Raw genomic sequence first — 20,561 nt, 5'->3', positions numbered from 1 at the left:
ACTTGCCTGGATGCACGAGGGAAATAGGTGAGCGAGTAGAATTGGAATACGCCATTTCTTTTTTATCATAAAACTTACGTATACCATGCGCCACCAGCTAAAGTCAGCAGAATACCGGCTGCATTTGTTAATGTGATGTGAAGATCGAAAATGATGACCGCCAAAACAATTGACAACACTTGTTTCACGTTACCTAAACAAAGCGTTTCTGTCAATATCAATTCTGCCACGTGATTCTACTCGGGTCCCCTTCACTTACCAGCCACGGTCATTGTGAGAGCGCTTGTTTTCTTATTGGCCGTGAAGCTCACCACGTTCAAGCCAAACGCAAGGACACCGTTGATCAGCAAAGCAAAGAACAGGGAAAATGAAAACTGCGTTTGAACATAAGTCGAGACGGCGGCCATTTCTCCGGTGAGATAGGAATAAATGAGGGTTTGAATAAAAGCGAGAGGCGACATGCGTAAAAGGAGATCGAGAGGGTGCAACTTTAAACGGCCCACTTGAACACGGTTCGTGACCACAGTTTTTAAAGCCGCCAACACTGTTCCCAACACTGTCAAAAAGAAACCGATCGCCGTATACGAATAATCGCCAAAAGTGGCAAACGCAACTCCAGCAACCACCTAAGATTTTTTTTTGTTCCTGAAATTTAATCACGGAGGCGGTATGACAATCAATGGGACCTCTTTGCTTAGCAACCTACCGGCAATAACGAGATGTACGTCATTCTGGAATAAGATTTGCTGAGAAATGCCACCGAAAGCATGACGGTAAATACGGGGGTCATGGCACGGACAACTTGGTGAAACTACAGTAGATGAATGATTCGCGTCAACGATCATCCTGTCGTAAAATTAAAGGTTGTTACGCAATAAAAATGCTTACGGGAACAGTGACAAGGTTACTAGAGCAATGATTTTGTCAGTCATTGAAATACAACATAAATATCTAAAAAAAAACCAACTTACAGTGACACATTGCTGATGGCAATGTTGATTGTATACAAGACGGAAAAACTGAGCATCACCATATTTTCCTTCTCGCCCAACTTGGAAGGAGTAAACAGATTAAACTTCCAAAATGCGTAGGAACCAATGGCGCCACACAAGGTGTGTATGGCGGTTAATGTCCAGGGAAAAGGAAAGTCGAAAAGCGAGAGAATGACCTTGTTGTATAATGTGAGACCGAGATTAAAGAAGAAGTACATGGTCAACCAGAGTGCGGATGAGTCGAGACATCCTGGCTGGTTGGAAGCGTACATTGCGGTTGTGGAAGAAACGAACGGGAAGGTTTAAAACAAGGGACAGAAAAAAAAGTAGAAGAAAAAAAAAAAAAAAGATGGACAGAACGGCCAAGAAAAAAGATGAGACGGATGGCACCCGCTGAAGTAGGAACGGTGATTTCGGACTGACCCTGGAGTGAGCGGCTTTCGAAAATAAAAAATAAATTCATTTCCGCGAGCAGGAATTCTGCACCTGTTTGACATCGTTCCTAATATCCGTTGTCTATTATAGTCTTCAATATAACTTAATTATCCGTGTGTTGCTAACGCACATTCAAACTAACGAATGCCTCGTATATGACTGTCAGATTGATCTAGATGCTGAAGCTCGTTTGAACCAGAGTCGGCCGACGCGGTCCATCCCCCTTGTCGTTAATAGCCGCAATCCGAAGCCAGCTATTCCAAATTAGCATTTTGGAAACGGGCTTTTTCGTAAATTGAGCATCGCTCTACAATAAAGATTTTCATTTACCTTCTGTTCATTCTTTCGAAACAACCTGTATTCAGAATATTTTTCTCACTTGTGATATGATTATTCACGGCTATTACAAGAGAGTGTAGTTTGAATCTCCGGGACTCCCGATGTAGATAGTGATCTACAGATTCCCTTTCACAGAAAAAAGTTTTTATCTCTGTTCTTATTCCCGACATTTTTGGATGTCCAATAATCATTCACCTTATGGTTACGTGTGCCGTTACACGTTGCTATATTTACAAAAGTGACGTAAAGTTCTACATTTGGTTTCACGAAAGATCCCCGCTAAACCATATTCAGACGTCGATCAATTGTGTGCTTCTTTTGCGACCTTTAGCTGAAGCATCCATCACTACAGCGTGTTTTGCATAGACTGAAAGTATAGTAGCTACCCACACAAATAAAAAAAAACCCTTCAATGACAAGATTATCGTTATTAAAAGCCAACAAGAGGTTGAATGGCACACTTTTTTTCTTTTTGAAAAGAGAGATCACACGACGAAGAATCAACACACAACGAAAAATTGGCTAATCAAACGGACAAAAGAGAGGAGAAAATTTTAAATAGCAGAGAAAAAGAGAAAAGAGATCCCAATGTAAACCAATGAATGAAAAAAAAAAACCACTAGAATTAATCACAAAAATGAACTTATTTTTTTTTCTTATCCGAGTCCCAGTCTCATCGGTGTTTATTGATTCCAGTATTGTGGTTGTTGCGCCGGTTGAGCTTGCTGTTGTTGCTGTCGGCTGACGGAAGGCGCCTGTTGGTTAGGTTGACCCTGCTGCTGCTGATATTGGTGCAACGATTGAGGATATTGCTGCTGATATCCAAACATTTGCTGGGATTGACCAAAGTAGTTGGAGGGATTACCACCGAGGCTCTGTTGATACAATGGCTGCTGACCTTGCTGACTACCCTGCAGAGGTCCACCAGCTGCACCGGAACCCTTGTCATATTTGCTGTACTGGCTACCGCCCACATCAGCCTTACCAGCCGCATTCGATTGTTGCGACACCTGACCTTGCGCCGGCTGGCCTCCGTGAGCTGGCAAATTGCCCAAAATACCGTGGATCTGAGGGTTGGAGCCGTACATTTTCTGGTAATCGCTCAATCCACCACCCATGCCACCGAGCTGCTGCTGCAAAGCCGCCATATCATCGTAACCACCGGCAACGGTTTGGTTGTAAAGATGGGATTGCGAAGCGTAAGGCGATCCGGTCGCGTTATAGGGAGAACCGGTGGCGTTGTAAGGAGAAGCACCGGCGGTAGGTTTAGCGGTATGTTGGTACATGGCCGGGTACATGCTCTTATTCATGAAATGCTGACCATAACCGGACGGAGGATAACCGTTGAATTGGTTAGGCATGTAGTAGTATTGGAAGTAAGGCAGGTTCGCAGGATACATCTGTTGCTGTTGAGGAATGGATTGAGCTCCTGCTGAAGCGACATTGGGAGTACCCATGGGTGAAGCGTCTTGACCATACTTTTCGCGTCCGGGATAAGCGGAAGCGGCAGTGACGGAAGGCGAATGAGAGAAAGCGGCCGGATCATAGTATCCCATGGCGGCGGCACGTTGAGCTTCGGTACCGTAAAGGCCGTAATCGGGTAAGGTGGCCATGGGGTTCATACCGAAACCGGAAATACCAGCCGGGGTTTGGTTAGGCAAGTAGTTGCTGTAAGCGGAAGTAAGCTGTTCCATGCCGAAAGGTTGTTGGGGAATCTGTTGCTGATGATGACCAAGTTGAGCCTGAGTACCGTACGTGGGCTCCTGTTGCTGTTGCTGCTGTTTCAAGTAGGAAGCATTGTTATTATTCTGGGCGCCAAAGGCATCCACACTTTGCAAATCGGGTACGGTTTGACCAATGTTGGCAGCTGCCGCATTGGCGGGATAACGATCAGCGTAGGTTTGTTGAGGTTGCGATTCGGTGGAGGATTTTTCGGTGGCAGCAGGTTGTTGTGGCTGGGATGGTTGTTGGGATGGGATGGCATTGGCCTGTTCTTTCAAACTACAGTTCCCACACATACACACAGAATCCCATTAGATACAACTATCCCACACACGTGTTCAATTTGTGACTGTATTCATCTTGTCAACTTACGTTGGCTTGGTAGAAGATACTACTTCTTGCTCCACTGTTTCCAAGGTTTCCGCACCACTGTCATCAATGGTCAAACTTCCAAATTTGACACCGACTGAAGTCAAGGAGCTACCACTGTTGGGCAGGACCACGGGTTCTTCTTGGTTAAGACGACGAGTGGCAGCTTGCTTTGTCTTGGTATCGGAGAAACCTGCATCTGCAGCGGGGGCGGCTTCGTCTACTGGTTTGACAGGCTCGGGTTCGGTGGCCCATTCGGGAACGTCAGACTGAGTTTCCTCGGCCTTTTCAGATGTATTCCATGCACTCTCTGATGCATTCCATCCACTGTTCACGTCAACAGCTGCTGACCATTCATCGGTCACCGGGGGTTCGTTGGAAGGCTTTTCCTGTTCGGTCTCATTCTCAGTTGCCGAAGGTTGCTGTACTGGTTCTGGCTTGGCTTGAGCCCTAAAAAAAAAAGAAGGGTCAACATCATGAATCTTCAATTCCTCCCTCTTTTGGTTCCTCAACGACAAAAGCTTCAAAAGAGAGGGAACAAAAAAGAATTCACTCGTGGGATTTGAAAAAAGGAAGACGCTTACTTTAGCAGACTAGCCCATGTCTTTGGTTGTTCAGAGGGAATGGCGGTAGATTCAGAAGAAGTAGGTTCGGCAGTTGAGTCGTGGGGAGCAGTATTAGATGTAGTGGTGGATGTGGTGGCGGCGGCGGCAGTGGAAGGGGCAGACCAACCGTCGTTAGCGGCGGTGGTGTCGTTGGTAAAGGAAGATGGAGCATTCCAGCCATCGTCAGCGGTTGCATTCCAACCGGTCGTGTCTTGAGAGGAAGCGGGGGGTTCTTGTTGTGCTTTAGCAGTCCTAGCGATAGAAGCCCAAGTGTTTCCAGCATCTTGAGAGGGTTTAGTGGCAGACGTGGCAGCGGTTCGGCCTCGGTTATCGCCCCATGACGGTGCCGACGAAAGATGACTGGAAGCCGGTTTGACAGAACGTGGTGCGGAGCCTCGATTAGCAGCAGGAGCACCTAGCAGATTAAAAAAGGAAAAAAAAATAAGTTAGTCTATGATGAAAGAGTGGAAAATGTCACGCCATGATAACCAAGGTGACATGACGTGTCGATATCTGTCTGTTGTCTCTCTTCTTCTTCTTGTTTTTCTTCGCTATTTTTTTTTTTTTATTTACCTCTTCCAGGTCGAGTTCTGTCAGTGGGAACTCTGGGCGCTTGTGAACGTTCGGGTTTGTTATATGACGGTTGAGTCGCTGGCGGAGGAAGGGTGGCTGCTTTGGCTTTCTGTGCCTCTTTCTTTGACTTTTTCGTTTTCACTTCGCCCCATTGACTAGTGTGACCTACTCAAACCAGTCAGTAAAACAACCAAAAAAAAAAAAAAAAAAAGGCGAGGGTGGGATCGAATGGGCTGTTTCCACGCTCATTAGGGTGATGACGTGACATTTTACCTTCACTGATGCGGTCTATTGTAAGCTCAAGATCACCGTCTGCTTCAGAAATAGCAAATAAGAGATCGTCGTCGGACCAGTCTGCGAATAACTCTTTCAGCGTGGCCAACTTGGAGCCGTATTTTGACTTGAGCTTCTTCAAGTCCGTCGGTTCAGATGAAGAACTCGCTTTGGTCCTTGATGTTGTGTGTTGTGATGAACGTGTGTCGTGTGAACTCATTGCTAGTGTTGTGAATATTGGCTAAAAAGAAAGAGAAAATAGTGAGTTTATCAGTAACCACGGCAATGAGATGGACAACAAGCTGGTTTTGATTAAAGGAAAGAGAGATAGAGAGAGTGTGTGACAGAGAGAGAGAGAGAGAGAGAGAGAGAGGGAGAGAGAGAGTAAGGGAGACGAGGGAGGGACGGAAGGCAAAGGCATAGAAAAGAGGTTTGAACATGGTGCAGTCCATGAGAAAGCCTCGTTCTTTTTTTTTTCTTCTTTCTTTTTCAGTGGTAGTAGTGGTAATGGTGGTTGTATGAAAGGGTTTCCAAGGTAGTGGGGCCAGTAATAAAAGAAGAGACAATAAAAAAGAGAGTCAAAATAAGAGAGTATTGCTTACTTTTGAACTGCTTCCTCTTTCCAATCCTTTCTCGTTCTCAGCCTAATTTATCGGTTTTGATAGGGAAAGACAAAAAAGCACAAATAAGAAATCGAAAATTAGAAAAAAAAATAACAAATTCAAAACTTGTCAGCTTTTTTTCAGTCCCGAGTTGGGGTGCCCACTCAGCGGATGTTGGAAAAAACTGAGACATTCGAATCCATTGGGACGCCTTGCAACTCAACCAAGAAAAACGTCACGCTTTGCTCCGCGAAAAACGAATCACCTGCACCGTGCGCTTCATCATTCAATCCCCACCACTCATTCAAAAAAGCAGTCGGTCTCTCTGTCTGTCTATGTCTTTATTTATGGCGTCTGTCTACATGAGCATGGCTTGACTGCTGCAATCTCACATTCTTAAACACTGGGTCTAGCCAGTAGATGAGTCGTTTCGTCCACGGATGCTCGTCGCTCAGTATCATCGTCTTGGGGGGATAAACTGGCCACTACAGTTTCTTCTTGCATATTGGCCGCACCGGTACGCCACGTCAGTAACAACACCCCGCCTACCGTGATGGCAACACCAACCAGGACGCATAAAAGTTGCCACCACCGCAACCTGTCCCATTGATCATAGTAGACGAGACCGTTGAAAAGACAAGATACATTGAACGCACAAAATGATAAGGGGACCAAAATAGTGGTATCGCATAATCGTAAACCTTTGTTGAGATAGTACAACTATTCCGGCACGCCAAAAAAAAAAGAGACCATGGTGAGTTATCGTGTCATCCAATTTTTCCTTTTTTGTGTCACCTTACTTGCATGGCAGCTGTCAATATCATCATACTCAGTAAAATCCATGTCAACGCATATTGAAGCTGATTGTTCTTGGACACCAAACTGATGATGATCAGTTCAATCCCGCTTTTGGCAAATAGCATGCTTTGACTACTGATATTGCCTCCTAAAACACCATAACTTTTTTTTTTCGACTCCCTAAAATAAGTCTCCGCTGCATTTTTTTTTATCATTGTAGCTGACCCTTACCTCATGCCAATGGTCATTTTTAATTTGGCAGGTTCAATGACGCATCCCAGCCATTTTCCTCCGACGCCTCCCATGCTGTGGTATCGATACTCCATAAGATGCGTAATGACCATCATCGAGACAATTACCGCTTCCATGATGCTGAAATAAATAATAAAGGCCGGCTTTTTATACAACTGAATCAAATCTTCCAAACTGTGGTTCGGTTCTTGAATGACTCCGAATAATCCCACCAATAAGGCCCCTATCGCAATCAACAGGGTTCCTTGCCAAGAAGAGAACAAAAAAAAGACAATCAATCCTTTTGGTCCCATCATCTTTTTCTTTTTTAGCCTACCTAAGACGCTTTTGGTTGTGAATGGGTCACCGAGAATTAACCTCGCTGCTATTGCATTAAATACGAGGTTCATGGCTCCAATAGGTGCCAGTATAACAATGGGTAAATATCCGATCGAAAATACGGAGCCAATGATATTGGCAGCAAGATAACTAAGAAATCCAGCCAGCCATAGCGGCCGTCTGAAAGAGCTTATCCGTTGATCAATTGGTCGTCGGTCATTGGCAATATGTGATTTCCGTTGAAAAGCCATGGCGAATGCCTGGATAAGGTTGGTTACTACCGACACACCGAGGCCGATCCAAAAAGTACGACTGTATTTTTCAAGCGAGTTGGCAGTATATTCTATCCGAAAGAGATCCAACATCATCATGAAAGAACATGATCAACCATTTCGCCAGTCCATATTGCATTATGCTTAGCTCCGGGCATCACGTCACGTGCATTCCTTGAACGAGGCGAGATGACGAGCCGTCTCGGCCCTTATCCAAAAAAAAATGTTTGCCTTTTATGGAAAGCGTCGATTGATACCCACGCAAGCTTGACCTTTTTCTGTTTACCGAGTTTTGTATGGCAAGTCATGAGACGTATGCACCGTGACATTTTCAACTAAATATAGAAAATTCATTGTTCGGCGAAAGAAGATTAATTTGAAGTGAATGAGTGAAAAGAGTGAAATAACGTCTGTTACTATGTTATGACAACGGATTTCATTTCATTGTCGTACGGCGCTATTCCTAATGCAGTCAAAGACGCACGTCCTAAAATCCGCCTGCCATAGTAATACAGCCGCGAATGCAAGCATATCAACGATCATTTTCTTTACATATTTCAAACCGCTTGGAAGCAACGTGAGATCTCAGTTCATTTTTCATTTATTTTAACCGAGTTACTGTAACTTTTGCACCGGATTGTAATTGTTTGCGGAAGATGCAAAACCCTAGCTGCAGCCACTAAAAATTGTGACAATTTGAAAAGTCAAAATATGATCGCTTTGATTTCAAAACACTTGAACTGCTTGGTTCAGTTGTGTAAGCAATCAACATCATGATATAATACCGTTGGCCTTCTTTTATGAAAATGGATATAAGTTGTATGTGTTTATTTGTCAAATCTACAAAGTGGGAATCACTTGCTGCTTTCTCTTTTCGTATTCGTCAAAGCGAAGGACGGCATAGTTCATATAGTCAAAATCGATATCGGAAACCATGGCCTGCACGAGCGCCCATAATCCCCAATAAAAATGTGACGCCAATGAAAAACCGTTCACTTCGTGATACAGCGTTTCGAGATCCTCTATCGAAGGAGCAACTATATGTAGGTTGATATTATCAGCCAGAGCTTGAACATAAACCCGCGCATACCCAATCAAATATCATACCTCCAGAGTTGTATTCCGTCAGGTACCACTCAAACCACTGCAGCTGGAACTCTTTAGTAGGGTATCTGGAGTAATCGCACTCAAAACCAGCGAATTCGTTGAAGTGGTTGCCAATATCAAACCCACGTGAAGCATAACAACCATATTCGTAGTCGATGAAGGATGCTTCCCCTGGACCAACCAAACCACGTGTGTCAGCACCACCACTATCACATGCTATTCTCGTGCTTTGGATCGCGTACCTTTCTGATCGTCGAGAATGATGTTGCCGTATAGTAAATCATTATGTGAAAAAACGATTGGTGAACCCAACACTTCTAATCGCTTAATGAGCCAGTCGAGCTGTGTAAAAAGGAAAAAACGGTTTTAGCACTCAGATCACCATCTCACCAGCAAAAGTTCATCTTTGTCCTACCTCAGATGCTATTTTTTTCATGTCAAACCGTTTCGCAAAAGTGTGTTGAGATCGAGGATTTTGGTACTTTGCAGGCACTAAAAAATTCAATCTTAGCAACCCGACAAGTCACCCCCCCATGTCATCACCTCTATGTCACTCATACCTTGGCTAAGCCATTGACGCATCGTTGTCCACAGTTTTTGTCCGTTGCAAGCTTGACAATCCGCTTGAGGGAGCTTCACTTTATGCCACTTGCCCAACCGTTTGGCAATCCAGTGTGCCTGTTCAGGTTGACCCAAGTCTTCCACCGAAGATACTCGCCCTTTGATAAAACCATAGACAAGGCCATTCTTGAATCGCGCATACAGCGGAGGACACAAGTTTTCAGAAGACAGTGTAATCATATTCTATCCAGAAAAATGACTTATTAACATTACCTGCTGCATTTTATGCAGTGGTAGAAGAACTAAATGAAAACTTACAATCATTTCCTGACGTCGATCGATAATGCGGTCGGATCCCTTTCCGTAAGCTCGAACAAGCACCGTAAAGTCGCTGGGCAAATGAGTTGCTCGAACCACTACAAAGAGTACATATGGATAAGTTGATAGTCGTGGGGATTTTGGTCTCCAGTGATGCTTACATTGATTGGTGATGCCATCCTTGCATTGAACGAATTTGATGTGTTCTCGTTGCCAGGACGGAAAGACCGCAGTAACGACTTTGAAAGCCCCTTCAAACAAATCGGTGTGAGCCACTTCGAGATCAACATAAGGAGTAGCATTGATCAGTTGATCAACCGAAGCCTCCATAGTATGATAACTTGCTTCGTCGTAAGAACGGCTGTTTGTATTCGGAGGCATCAGTGACTATCGAACCAAAAGAGAAGTGGAAAACTAAGCTTTATCACCCCGCAAGCCTAAAAAAATAAAACACTCAAACCAAAGAATGAATGAAATCAAACCACGTGAGTAAGCTTGATTGCCAAAAAATGATTGGCTTGATTTTTTTTTTCTTTTTTCAATGGAAATGAAACAAGCATCGACATTTTAAGGTTATCGTTTATTTTTACAACCAATGACAGCAGCCCTCGCCGTGAGGGGAACCGAATGTCCGTCACCAAGAAAAAAATATATTCCTTTTTCTTCTGCTTTACCATCACTTCTCTCTGGCGATTTTTTCCCATGATAAGCGAAACTTGAGGTTAGTGTAACCTATGGTAACGTCTGGATTTCCATTGTAGGTCACCAGGTTCGGCTTGGATTATTGATGAGACGAGACGAGACGATGTGGGTGGAGGTGGTACGTAAAACAGCCACAAAATAAAAGGTCAATTCGTATTTTAGTCGAAAGTGACTTTTAGGTGGTTGGTTGTAGCTTTTAGATTTCTTAAGCAGTTGACATGAAATTGCTATTTGAGGTGGAAGCCTGTTTTATTTGTATACACGAGGTTGCGGGTTTTTCAATAATACCCCACATCTCCTGCAGTTGACTATTCATAAAACGGAAATAAAAAGAAATAAGAAACCCTCACAGGAGGAAGAATTTGAGGCCGCGCAGAAAAATATAAAAAGGTGACTCTAGTAGGTGTGCTGGCGAGCCCTACGGCGTAGTGGTTATCTTCTTCCTTTGTGCCTTGCCACTTTTCGGGTAGCATGCCGGTGGTACGAATGAGAACGAATGTTTAGGAGGAAAGCGCGCCCGGGTGGAAGCTGGAAGTTGTGCTGATTAGGTCCGCCGTTTCTTATTGATCCGATTGCGTCTTGTACTTCGAAAAAAGCCCATGTCCTTGCCTTTGCCAATCAATGGTTTTTTGTATTAATCGAGGAAGACCCAATCTATCGTCAGCCTGCAAAGTTGGTAGCATGTCGGTAAAAGCAGGTTCGGGGATGACACTGGCAGCATGAGATGAAGATGATGATCCGAGGAGTGACGGTATTAACCGTTCGCCCTGACTTGATTCGGTTTCAGTGCAGATTGTGACGCTTGCATAAACCTAGTCGACATACTGAATCCATCTTTTGCGTGGCGATGATCGTCGGCCCGATGGTGTTGACGGTCGCCTTGATTCGGATCGAACGGACAATGAAGCTTGTGCATAAATCGAATCGACAAATTGAATCCCATCTTGTGCGGATTATTTGATACGCTGACTTCTCGGTGTCTCCTCACAACGTTGTTGCAATACTTCCTCGATTTGCATGTTTGCGGGGAGACGACCAGCAAACAATGTCTCACATCCTCGTGGCTTCAGGGGTCTGACTTAAATGTATTCCGGGCAATATCAAAAAGCTTCACAATGGTCGGGTCATCACGAACTTCCAAGGATGCAAGGGTCCATCAATTCTTCAGTTAAAGTGTGCCAGCGTCAACAAAGGATTCAAGAGTAAAGATAATTATTTATGTGGTTGTCTACAACAACAACATCCCAAAATGGGACGCGGTGACATTTGACGATTCATTGTTCTGGCCGCCACATAAGCATTTGTAAGCCAGGAAATCCGCTCACTCCAGAATAATAATTCTCTTCTTTCAAACCGATACGCCAAGCAAACTTCATATAACAGCCCGTGCTGACCAACCAGACCAAAGCCTTCTCAATGTTCCCCTCTCGTTACATGCCAACTCATGCTCGATACACCTAAAATTATCATGGTTTCGAGCGTACTAGGTACAGTTTTATAATACGGTATTCTTGTCCATAACTGACGACTCCGTGATTGTTTCTTTCTTTTTCTTGAAAGCGACCAAGCCAGAGATGTCTACTCCCCAGAGCCCCCCGAATGGTCAACTGTGTTGAATTCCTTCGTTGTTTACGCCCCCCACGATCGTCATCCAAGTGAATGCCTGCCGTTTCTAATCAGGGTCGAGCCTATTGTTGATGAGGTTTTCTACCTCCAGGTGATCGATTGTTGCTTGCAGTTGGCAAAGATGCACAAGCAAGTCCCCATAGTCATCGTCATTGGAACCCGTGACACCACTAGAGATATCAATTGGAAGACAGGAAAAGGGACGACCACTTACCCTTTGCAAGACATCTTGTGTGCGCTGGCTGGGCAAGAACGTTTTACTTGTTGGACGGCACCTCGATTTGGCCATTTCTTGACTATTTGCCTTTGAACCCTTTGGTGGCGCTGACTCACTTCTTCATCGACCAAACGTCGCTTGTACCCGTGGAACGGCGTGATGATCCGACCATTGTGCGGCTCGATGAGATTGCTCGGGACGTAGTTCTATCTAAACTCAGAAGTCACGAAGATGTGGATCATACCTTGATGGAAACCTGCCAGAAAGGGCGCATGCAATTCATGGAAAACGACAAAAGATTGGAACAAGATTACAGGGTGCTGCAATAATGCAAGGGCGTATCAGACAGTACGCGAAAGATGGCATTAAACTTATCGATTCAATTTCTGCACGCCCTGAATTGTCAGATATACTTATTTTCTCATCGCTTCTCCCTTCTCCACTTCTTTATTTCTTCCAACTTTCACATGTGTATAAGCCGCATCATTGTTACAGTAAGCTTATTTTTCATTTGCTTTGGTCTTTACCGACTAAGGATGGATGCTCAGCTGTTGTACCTGTGTTATGAAGCGATATGGTGTAAAATGGGATGGTGAACCTTGATTAGTTGACAGCCACTACGCCATATTCCGCTCAGAATTGATCCGTTGGTCCTATCTGCTATTTTTTCTCGTGTTTCAGGAAGCTTGTAGATGATGTATGTTGTTTTTGCTTGTCAGATAGTGTTGTGAATCTGTTGCTTGATGTATGAAGCGCAAATCGGAACGAAATATTGAGGAGAGGCGTGAAAAACAACGCATCATGCAGCAATGAACTTACAGCATAGGATGGATACACCATAGGAAAATGAAAAAAAACACAAGGACAACTAACCAAAAAAAAAAAAAAAAAAAAAAAAAAAAAAGCCTTCTTTTATGCAATTGATAAATGGATAAAATAAAGAATACAAGTCAAGCAAGCTCTCTCGGTCTTTTATTCAACTACTGTATGCATATGCAGAAATGGACAGGTATCACATCAAGCCGACTCGGCTGGGCATGACGTGATTTTGAAAAGTTCAAGTGCTGACAAGGAAGAAATTTGTCTACAAATTTGATAGACCAAGAAGTAGGGCTCAGTGATCGAGTTGCCCATCCCCTCTATGATAGTCTTCCACAGGGGATTCAAAGGCCCCCAAACAAAAAAGTCCGCATGAGGATTACCGAAATTCAAGTCGCCGCCAGTATGGGATCAGGCAAAGGGCGGACTGCCAGGTTTCAACGAACGTCATAGTAAAAAACGATTGCAGTTTCGGAATAGATCATACCCATATCCACTTTGGTGCCTGATCAATAATCAAAATCATCGAATCCATATGTCTATCAACTCTGCTTTGTCTGCCAACTAAATTGGGTGAAAGCGGTATTCTAAAAAGAACAATATTCACGGCTGGCTTTTTCGGTTTTGGGGATATTACGCAAATTAGGAAAAAACCCTAAAGGTCATAGTGCGCACCAAATCGGATGCATGTGAACGAAAAAAAAAGAGAGAGAGAGAGAGAGATATTTTAACCCCAGGGGAATAGAGACGCTATTAGTATAAATACAAAAAGGAAAAGGATGGAGTACCAATGATTATTGGGCATGAGGGATATCGGTATTGGGTACGGACTGCTGTTTCTCCACGGCTACCACCTGTTTAGTTTCGTTCTCCACCATTTTCCGTTCGATCTCCACAATGTATCGCCTTGAGAACACTTCAATGTAATACGTGGCACCGTTCCATACGCTCGTAGCAAACATGGCGATGAGAAATAGCGAGTGTAGCCAAAAGTATTTGTACAAAAGATATGTCGGCATCGAGGTCACTACGTTGTACACCAATTGAAGCAACATAAACATATGCAGCTTGTACTTTGATCCAAAGCAAAACGCCGCTTTTTGGATGAATCCTTTTTTGCCATGGGTATCGTTGAGTAACCATGAATACGAAGTCAGTCGTAAACCCGATTCGACCTTTTCGCGTCGTCTGACCATCACGAAAATGAAATACAATGCTTGCCATACTGCGTATGCCAACGTTGAGTAAATCATGGCATCCTTGAATCGCATATGAGATAGTTCAGCCAAAGCGGGGAATCGAGCATCGCGGTAAGCTTTGGCAATGTCGGAACTGCTGCAGTAACTGTCCGTTTGCAATTCCGGCATCCATCGGATAATGTAGGTGACGAGAGGAGGGAAAATGTGGATAAAGACGGAGGTGACCTTGTCGAGCGAGTGAAAAACCAACGAATTCCGCCATGTGACAATAGCCCACGCGACCGGACCATTGGTAAGACAGAAAATAGCGATAAACAGTTCCTTGCTCCAGGGTAACGCTTGCAAGAACAGTATCATCATTCCGTTGACAAAATAACACATGTCAAAAATAAAGTAATGCCACCGTTTGGATCGATAAATCACATAGCGCAACGTCAGCAACAGCACGAGCTGTGTACTGTAAAAGCCGGGAATCCAGCTAGGGTATCGTAGGGCCAAGGCCGGCGCAACGCACGCATTCGAAACGCCAATCACAAACGAAATCTTGTCACGCAACTGTACGGTCTTGGCATCCTTGTTCATTCGTCGATCGATGGCATTGTAGTGTCGTTTCAGTTGCTCCTGAATGCGGATTTTGCGGTTTTCCAACTTGTTGGTTTGTTTTCGCAATTGTTCCTTGGTTTTACTTGTCCATTCACTTGACTTGACCCGGAATTCACGCTGTTTTTCGTCCAGTTGACTCGACACCTGTTCAAGGGCCGCCGAAAGCATGTCGATCATGTCAAAGTCATTCTCGGATATAAAGTCGGCTGTCGTCCAACCTTCCAGATCATCCAGATCGTCATTGTCAAAGTCACCGAAATCCCCCGTGGACGAATACTCTCGAGTCGGTGGAGGAAGTACCACTTCTGATTGTGTCATGTGAGATTCAAAAACTTTCAGGAACCGTGTAAAGCCAAAAAATAAGATAAAAAGATAAAAAAAAAAAAAAAGTGAGGCCATCGTGATTTAAAACGAGCGATCTTTCTTTTCAGATGGATCACGTGAGACTAAAAAAATATGGATCTTATTCGATCTGGCACCACGCATCGCCACATCCAGCCACGTTCAGAATACAACCGAGAATGAGCTGCATAAATATACGCGCAACGAACTAAAAAAAAGACTTCCGATTTTACCTGTTTTTTTCGGGATAGAGTAGGAAAACCATGTCGTTTGATATTAATCGATCTCGACACGGAGATCATGGTCCGCCGGGCGACCGGGAACACCGAGGTGGAAAGCATAGGCACGACAAGCAGCCGCACGAACACCAACAGCAAAACAACAACCAACCTGATAAGCATATTGAGCATCACGGGAAACACTCGGAAGGACATGACCGGAAGAAGCAACATGACAGCAGCGGCCGTGCCCAAGGTAACCCCGCAGACAGTGGTACAATCAATCAACCTCTCACGGTAAAATAGAGAATAATCATCACGCACCCATGTCACCACCTCCTTTGGAAAATCATGGCGCACCGGTGATTGAAGACAAAAACGCACCTATACATGAACAACGATTGGAAAAGCCTCCTTCTCCTCAAGATCAAAATCCTCCTCAAGTCGGAGATCGAGATCGGGTGCTGCATGACGGGGCATCCAAGGATCCTTCCGCAGAACAGCTGTTGTCTAGGCCTCCACTGATTCCCGAAAGTGTTATGTCTTTGGTTCCCACATCGGTAGCCGCCGTTTCGAATCCTGCATCCGAATCCGCAGCTACCACGACTTTATCGTTGGTGACTTCGGAACCGGATCCGGCTTCGATGAATAAGCTTCCAATGGCCGCGGCTTCACTGAATCCTCCTCCGGTGGCAACCACAGCTCCAGCTGCTATCCCACCGCCTGGTCCACCTCCACCTGGCGCTGCTCCGCCTGGTCCACCTTCTGGGCAAACGCCTCCACAGTTGCCACCGCAACAACCGCGGCCTCAACCGAATCCAAATGCCCAACACGGCACCGTCCCTGTTCTCTATCCTCCAAGGCAACCCAATGTGGCCGCTCAACCGCCAGAACCACAAAAGTCGTTGAATTTGCCACCTGGAAGCGATCTGGGAAAATTGGGCCAAATTGGTGTGTTCCAAGCCGGGGCTACAACCTCGGCTCAAATCGATTACATCTTTCTGTGCTTTATACTTTTAACGACGATGTTTCTCGTTAGAGGACGTCACCATGGTATTTGAAAAAAGGAACAGGTTGCATATCAACAGATATGAATTAAGTATCAACATGATCCAATTAAAACCATACGGATCACTACCATGAAAATAAGTAAATTATATGGAGAGAATAAAAAGAGAGGGAAAAAAAAGTATGCTAGCTAGAAATGATCAAAAATGAAAATATAAATGAAAAAACTATTTTTTTTTTGTAGGAGTTCACTAGGTTTTGGCAGTTTTTTGCAACTGTGAGACGCCTTTAGAATGCTTGCGAAGGGGGAGTGTCTGGTTTATGCACAATGTTAGTGTATCCTGGTTGCGGTAATGGGTGAGGTTCTGAATAGTCGATTTCATTGGGAACGTGGCGATGAAGGTATGCGGGCGGAGCCACTTGTTCCGCATACGGTGAAGCATAATGCGCCATGTTGCCGCTGCTTGAAAAGCTGGGGTTACCATAGACACCATGGGTAGGTGCTGGGTAACCATGGACACCGCTGGGCTGTTGAGCGTAACCACCACCACCACCGTATAGTCCCATTTCTTCTTCACCACCGGTGGGGGCCAGCGGCGCTACTAACGGACGCGCTTTCGGTATGTTTTGCATGGGCATTGTCAACGAGTGGTTATCCGTCATGGTTTCCGTCGGATAAAACATGTGATCTGGATCTCCTCCGCCATTTTCGGGTGTTGTTTTGAAAAACGTGCTTTGACGTCTCTTTCTGCGTTTCAAAATAAATAATCCCATGAGGCCTAGCCAAACACGAAGCAGCATGCAGCAAAAAAACAAAAAGTCAGCCGATGAATTCACTGGGTCCGCAGAGAGAATTTTTGAAACATACCGATCACGGCGACAAAAGCAACCGCACCCACCACACCACCAATGATCCCTGACTTGTTCGACGATGGTTCTTTGGTCGTTTCGTCATCGCCTCTCACTGTGGTAGGAAACACGGTATAAGAAGTACTTGTAATTGTAAGCACTCGATCGCCGGACGACGTGACGGTAATAACAGGAACACCGGATGAAGTCATGACTGTTTTACTAGGTGGAGGCGCTTTGGTCGTTGGTTTGGAACCGTCGGTGGTGGTAGGAGGCTTGGGTTCTGTCGTGGGAGGAGGAGGAGCCGTCGTGTCTTTTGTAGGATCCGGACGATCCGGTCCAGAACTTGTAGTCGTAGGTGGTCGTGGGTCTGTAGTTGTAGCAGGAGGATCATGCTAAAAATCATAACAACGAAAACGTCATATCAGTGATTAGACTTGTTTATTCATGAAAGCCTGTCTTGTTGTTGTTGTTGTTATGGTATGCTTACCGTTGTTGGAGGTGTGGTGACTGGTGGAGGGGGATCGGTCGTGGTAACAGGAGGTGATGTTGGATTGGAAGTCGTTACAGGTGGTGCATCAGTGGTGGTGCTAGGTGGTGGAGGGGTCGTAGGTGGGCTCGTCGGTGGATCGGATGGAGCAGACGTTCCGGTATCGTTAGGTCCTGGAAGCACCGGTGGTAGGCTCACAGGAACATTGGGTAGATCCATGATGATACTACAAAAAAAAACTATATAATCGGAAAGGAAGGAAGTAAAAGAGAGAAAAGAAATATACGCAGTATGTTTATTATCACTTTTTTTTTTCCTCTTTCCAAGAAGCCGTCCTTTTTTTGAAAAAGGTAAAAGAGGGTAAAAATAGACGCACGCTTTACCAACCGATCCGTTCGCCATGGTTACACATGCCCTGAAAATGACCGTTTGTGTAGCTTAAAATTTCCTTTTCCTTCCTAGAATAGAACAGTGGAAAAAGTCAAATGGAATCTTGCGTCTTTTTTCAGTATCCGTCTATAAAGACATGTATGGAGTTCTAATTCTATCCTCCAATGCTTTCTGTTTATTCAGTCACTGACTCCTCTTTCTCCACTGTTACTGTTTCTTCCGCCGATCGTGTTTCCTTGCCATCTTGAGGTTTGCCCGCATTGTTCAATCCCAGCAGACTCTCAATGTTGTACTTTTTCAGCTTGGCAAAATCAGTCACCACAGACATCATGCAAATATTCTAGCAAAACGGTTTCTTATCAATCTCCCGTACCCGATATAGATGGTTCCGGTATGTACACCCCTTAACTTTTTCATCCCTTTTCTCCTCTCTTACTTACTTGACACACTTCCACAATGATTGTGTATTCTGGATTCTCGAGATCCACTTTATGCGGAGAACCAACGACACTGGCCAACGTTTGTATGACTTGTGCTCGGTCCAATTTCGTGCAATTGCGGATGCGGGCAACAATGGCAAACTAGACAAACGGGTTACAATTTTAGTGTTCAATGCAATTTATCCTTTTTCTTCTTTTTTGACTTTCCCCTTTTTTTCATGATGATACTTACTGTTTTAACAATTGGATTGCCTGCGTCATCGACGGTATCAAATTTGGGTTTAATGACTTGCGCACCAACTCTTTCAATTTCTGGTAAATTCGATTGACAGGTCTTTTCGACTGGCAAAAATCGGGAAATATATCGCGTCTTTTGAATCTGCTTTTCGTTGATGTCTGTTAAGATCGAATGCACAAACTGCACGGGTTCAATCGGGGGCAAAGTCCTAATAAAAGCAACTGCCCATCAAAACGAGTTAGGGACCGTTTCTTTTTCCCCGATCCGGTCGTGCGCTTCCACTTACGACAACCCGTATTTGTGCTGATATTCGCAAAACGTTTCTTTTGTTTTGGTGCTTTCATAGCAGCGACTTCTTTTGCGATAGAAGCTTCAATGTCATCGTCATCGTCTTCCTCATCCTCGTTGGTGTCAGCCGTAGTTTCGGCAGGATATAAAACATTGGCATACTAGTTTTCGTCAACTCAGGTCAATCTCACTTTTGCATTATTCCATGAGGTATCTTTTCTTACATCTTGGAATACGTCCAATGCTTCTTTCACCGCTCGGCCTTCTTTTCCGCGAGCGCACATGACGAGTACACCACTCATATCTGTCTGAATAGCAAACGCTCCTTTGCCTTTGTTGTATTGTTCCTTTGATCGATAAAGTTCAAACGCATTGTCCATGCTGCCATGATCGAGATGTATAAAGTACCTTGGCACAGTGATACGTCTTGGTGCGCTTCTTCTTGCTTTCTGATTTAGTCGCGAAACCTCTCTTCATTTTCGTCACGATTCAATGCTTTGTAAGTTTGTGATAATTTTTTTTGCTCTTCTCTTTTTTTTATATCCTTTTTTTATTGGTCTAAAAAATAGTCACAAGCGGCTATCGTCCATGCTCGACATCCGAATCCTCGTCTTCAAGGAAACTCTCGTCTAAACCACGATCGAAAGCCGAGAACTCCACCGACGGATCCCTGCCGTAGTCAGGTAAAGCATCGAAATCCACCCGTGTTGACCGTGCATTGAGAGAATATTGATTTCTATCACCACATCATCAGCATGAATTCTAGTCAGATATAAGAGGCATGACTCACTTGCGGATCATCATAAACAGTCGAAACACCTGAAACGAGTTTCGAATCACCAACAGCACTGTATCAAAAATGGCTTCACTTCGTTCACCCACGGAACAGCCGGTGGCCAGCACCACCAATGTAATTGCACACAGTCCAACAAGCACAATATCAATGATATTCCAAACCGAATGCCAATACGCCTATTGCATTGGCTAAGTCATGCGTTCCAGGTCTCTTTTGTGGTGATCAAATGACTATTCAAAGTTACTTACCCGTCGTAAAGCGAGCAATCGGACTGTGACTTCGATGATCATGGCAAGGTTGATAATGGCTTCAAAAATGATGAATAGCAGTGACGGACTAGGCACAGGTGTCAATATGATGGGCTTCATACGTTGGCTAAGGATTATCAATCAAGGTACAAGCGGGAGCTTACCAAGTTTCTTTGATGGACTATTGGAATGGCCATCAGCAAGTTCTCTTTATGCAATTCTCCAGGACCTACCATCACAATCGTCACCAGACTTAGCAACGCGAGCCCGATATACAGCGCAATATAATATCTAGAGTACATGAACCGATTCGCCATGCCTTGTACGATTTCCGACTTTGTAAGCCCGTGTTGTGTGCGTAGCGACAGTAACGGGGGCCTATTCGTTGTGCATAGTGGCAAGAATAACAGCCGAAACCAGGCAATTAGAAAACCAGTTATAAACCGTTGGCTGTAGAATTAATTACCGGTCATCCTCAGACGCCAGCATGTGCATTCGATCGTCGTCTTCCATGAGTGCCATGGTGATTAATGGCCGAATTATGTACTGATA

At 44.5% G+C, this 20,561-nt stretch overlaps 9 protein-coding genes across 9 annotated transcripts; 1 reads left to right on the top strand and 8 right to left on the bottom strand.

Moving 5' to 3' along the window:
* Positions 1–251: 251 nt before the first annotated feature.
* Positions 252–1,264, bottom strand: BYT42DRAFT_593013 (uncharacterized protein; the record flags this gene model as incomplete). Its single annotated transcript, XM_051570664.1, has 4 exons — positions 252–626; positions 707–811; positions 889–907; positions 972–1,264. The coding sequence occupies 4 exons, from the start codon at positions 1,262–1,264 to the stop codon at positions 252–254; spliced, it is 792 nt and encodes a 263-aa protein (XP_051424192.1).
* Positions 1,265–2,182: 918 nt separating this feature from the next.
* BYT42DRAFT_564652 (uncharacterized protein) lies at positions 2,183–5,674 on the bottom strand. Its single transcript, XM_051567764.1, has 5 exons — positions 5,309–5,674; positions 5,036–5,200; positions 4,442–4,877; positions 3,861–4,307; positions 2,183–3,767 (listed from the first exon to the last, which is right to left on the bottom strand). The coding sequence occupies exons 1-5, from the start codon at positions 5,526–5,528 to the stop codon at positions 2,450–2,452; spliced, it is 2,586 nt and encodes an 861-aa protein (XP_051424191.1). The 5' UTR covers positions 5,529–5,674; the 3' UTR covers positions 2,183–2,449.
* Positions 5,675–6,060: 386 nt separating this feature from the next.
* On the bottom strand, positions 6,061–7,932 carry BYT42DRAFT_564649 (uncharacterized protein). Its single transcript, XM_051567763.1, has 4 exons — positions 7,277–7,932; positions 6,940–7,204; positions 6,711–6,870; positions 6,061–6,630 (listed from the first exon to the last, which is right to left on the bottom strand). Exons 1-4 carry the CDS (start codon positions 7,647–7,649, stop codon positions 6,307–6,309), a joined length of 1,122 nt encoding a protein of 373 aa, XP_051424190.1. The 5' UTR covers positions 7,650–7,932; the 3' UTR covers positions 6,061–6,306.
* Positions 7,933–8,341: 409 nt separating this feature from the next.
* BYT42DRAFT_564641 (kinase-like domain-containing protein) lies at positions 8,342–10,052 on the bottom strand. Its single transcript, XM_051567762.1, has 7 exons — positions 9,698–10,052; positions 9,537–9,634; positions 9,218–9,461; positions 9,073–9,149; positions 8,900–8,999; positions 8,658–8,828; positions 8,342–8,587 (listed from the first exon to the last, which is right to left on the bottom strand). Exons 1-7 carry the CDS (start codon positions 9,915–9,917, stop codon positions 8,391–8,393), a joined length of 1,107 nt encoding a protein of 368 aa, XP_051424189.1. The 5' UTR covers positions 9,918–10,052; the 3' UTR covers positions 8,342–8,390.
* A 3,478-nt stretch (positions 10,053–13,530) lies between these two features.
* Positions 13,531–15,091, bottom strand: BYT42DRAFT_564637 (uncharacterized protein). Its single transcript, XM_051567761.1, has one exon. It carries the CDS (start codon positions 15,018–15,020, stop codon positions 13,695–13,697), a length of 1,326 nt encoding a protein of 441 aa, XP_051424188.1. The 5' UTR covers positions 15,021–15,091; the 3' UTR covers positions 13,531–13,694.
* A 216-nt stretch (positions 15,092–15,307) lies between these two features.
* Positions 15,308–16,323, top strand: BYT42DRAFT_612737 (uncharacterized protein; the record flags this gene model as incomplete). Its single annotated transcript, XM_051571663.1, has 2 exons — positions 15,308–15,518; positions 15,569–16,323. The coding sequence occupies 2 exons, from the start codon at positions 15,308–15,310 to the stop codon at positions 16,321–16,323; spliced, it is 966 nt and encodes a 321-aa protein (XP_051424187.1).
* Positions 16,324–16,487: 164 nt separating this feature from the next.
* On the bottom strand, positions 16,488–17,160 carry BYT42DRAFT_564636 (uncharacterized protein). The gene has a single exon (XM_051567760.1). It carries the CDS (start codon positions 17,069–17,071, stop codon positions 16,559–16,561), a length of 513 nt encoding a protein of 170 aa, XP_051424186.1. The 5' UTR covers positions 17,072–17,160; the 3' UTR covers positions 16,488–16,558.
* A 1,252-nt stretch (positions 17,161–18,412) lies between these two features.
* BYT42DRAFT_494806 (uncharacterized protein) lies at positions 18,413–19,442 on the bottom strand (the record flags this gene model as incomplete). The annotated part of the gene is made up of 5 exons (XM_051564320.1): positions 18,413–18,580; positions 18,672–18,898; positions 18,964–19,126; positions 19,190–19,312; positions 19,374–19,442. 5 exons carry the CDS (start codon positions 19,440–19,442, stop codon positions 18,413–18,415), a joined length of 750 nt encoding a protein of 249 aa, XP_051424185.1.
* A 102-nt stretch (positions 19,443–19,544) lies between these two features.
* BYT42DRAFT_593008 (uncharacterized protein) lies at positions 19,545–20,531 on the bottom strand (the record flags this gene model as incomplete). The annotated part of the gene is made up of 6 exons (XM_051570663.1): positions 19,545–19,701; positions 19,756–19,937; positions 20,010–20,097; positions 20,174–20,190; positions 20,243–20,387; positions 20,476–20,531. The coding sequence occupies 6 exons, from the start codon at positions 20,529–20,531 to the stop codon at positions 19,545–19,547; spliced, it is 645 nt and encodes a 214-aa protein (XP_051424184.1).
* Between the last annotated feature and the right edge of the window lie 30 nt (positions 20,532–20,561).

Source organism: Radiomyces spectabilis (assembly GCF_025331425.1).
Source record: "Radiomyces spectabilis strain NRRL 2753 chromosome Unknown BYT42scaffold_5, whole genome shotgun sequence".
Classification (NCBI taxonomy): domain Eukaryota; kingdom Fungi; phylum Mucoromycota; class Mucoromycetes; order Mucorales; family Radiomycetaceae; genus Radiomyces; species Radiomyces spectabilis.
The sequence above is the reverse complement of the archived record's forward strand: the minus strand, read 5'-3'. Positions and strand labels throughout refer to the sequence as shown.

What these genes read in the sequence shown, in the direction of transcription:
- BYT42DRAFT_564652 (XM_051567764.1), bottom strand. Translation starts at nt 5,528, where the DNA reads ATGAGTTCACACGACACACGTTCATCACAACACACAACATCAAGGACC. An exon ending in AATAGACCGCATCAGTGAAG is followed by an intron (nt 5,201 to 5,308) that starts GTAAAATGTCAC and finishes TGGTTTGAGTAG; the next exon opens with GTCACACTAGTCAATGGGGC. An exon ending in ACATGGGCTAGTCTGCTAAA is followed by an intron (nt 4,308 to 4,441) that starts GTAAGCGTCTTC and finishes TTTTTTTTTTAG; the next exon opens with GGCTCAAGCCAAGCCAGAAC.
- BYT42DRAFT_564649 (XM_051567763.1), bottom strand. Translation starts at nt 7,649, where the DNA reads ATGATGATGTTGGATCTCTTTCGGATAGAATATACTGCCAACTCGCTT. An exon ending in CACAACCAAAAGCGTCTTAG is followed by an intron (nt 7,205 to 7,276) that starts GTAGGCTAAAAA and finishes CTTCTTGGCAAG; the next exon opens with GAACCCTGTTGATTGCGATA. An exon ending in TATTGACAGCTGCCATGCAA is followed by an intron (nt 6,631 to 6,710) that starts GTAAGGTGACAC and finishes GTGCCGGAATAG; the next exon opens with TTGTACTATCTCAACAAAGG.
- BYT42DRAFT_564641 (XM_051567762.1), bottom strand. Translation starts at nt 9,917, where the DNA reads ATGCCTCCGAATACAAACAGCCGTTCTTACGACGAAGCAAGTTATCAT. An exon ending in ATCGACGTCAGGAAATGATT is followed by an intron (nt 9,462 to 9,536) that starts GTAAGTTTTCAT and finishes TTTTCTGGATAG; the next exon opens with AATATGATTACACTGTCTTC. An exon ending in CATTCTCGACGATCAGAAAG is followed by an intron (nt 8,829 to 8,899) that starts GTACGCGATCCA and finishes TGGTTGGTCCAG; the next exon opens with GGGAAGCATCCTTCATCGAC.
- BYT42DRAFT_564637 (XM_051567761.1), bottom strand. Translation starts at nt 15,020, where the DNA reads ATGACACAATCAGAAGTGGTACTTCCTCCACCGACTCGAGAGTATTCG.
- BYT42DRAFT_564636 (XM_051567760.1), bottom strand. Translation starts at nt 17,071, where the DNA reads ATGCTGCTTCGTGTTTGGCTAGGCCTCATGGGATTATTTATTTTGAAA.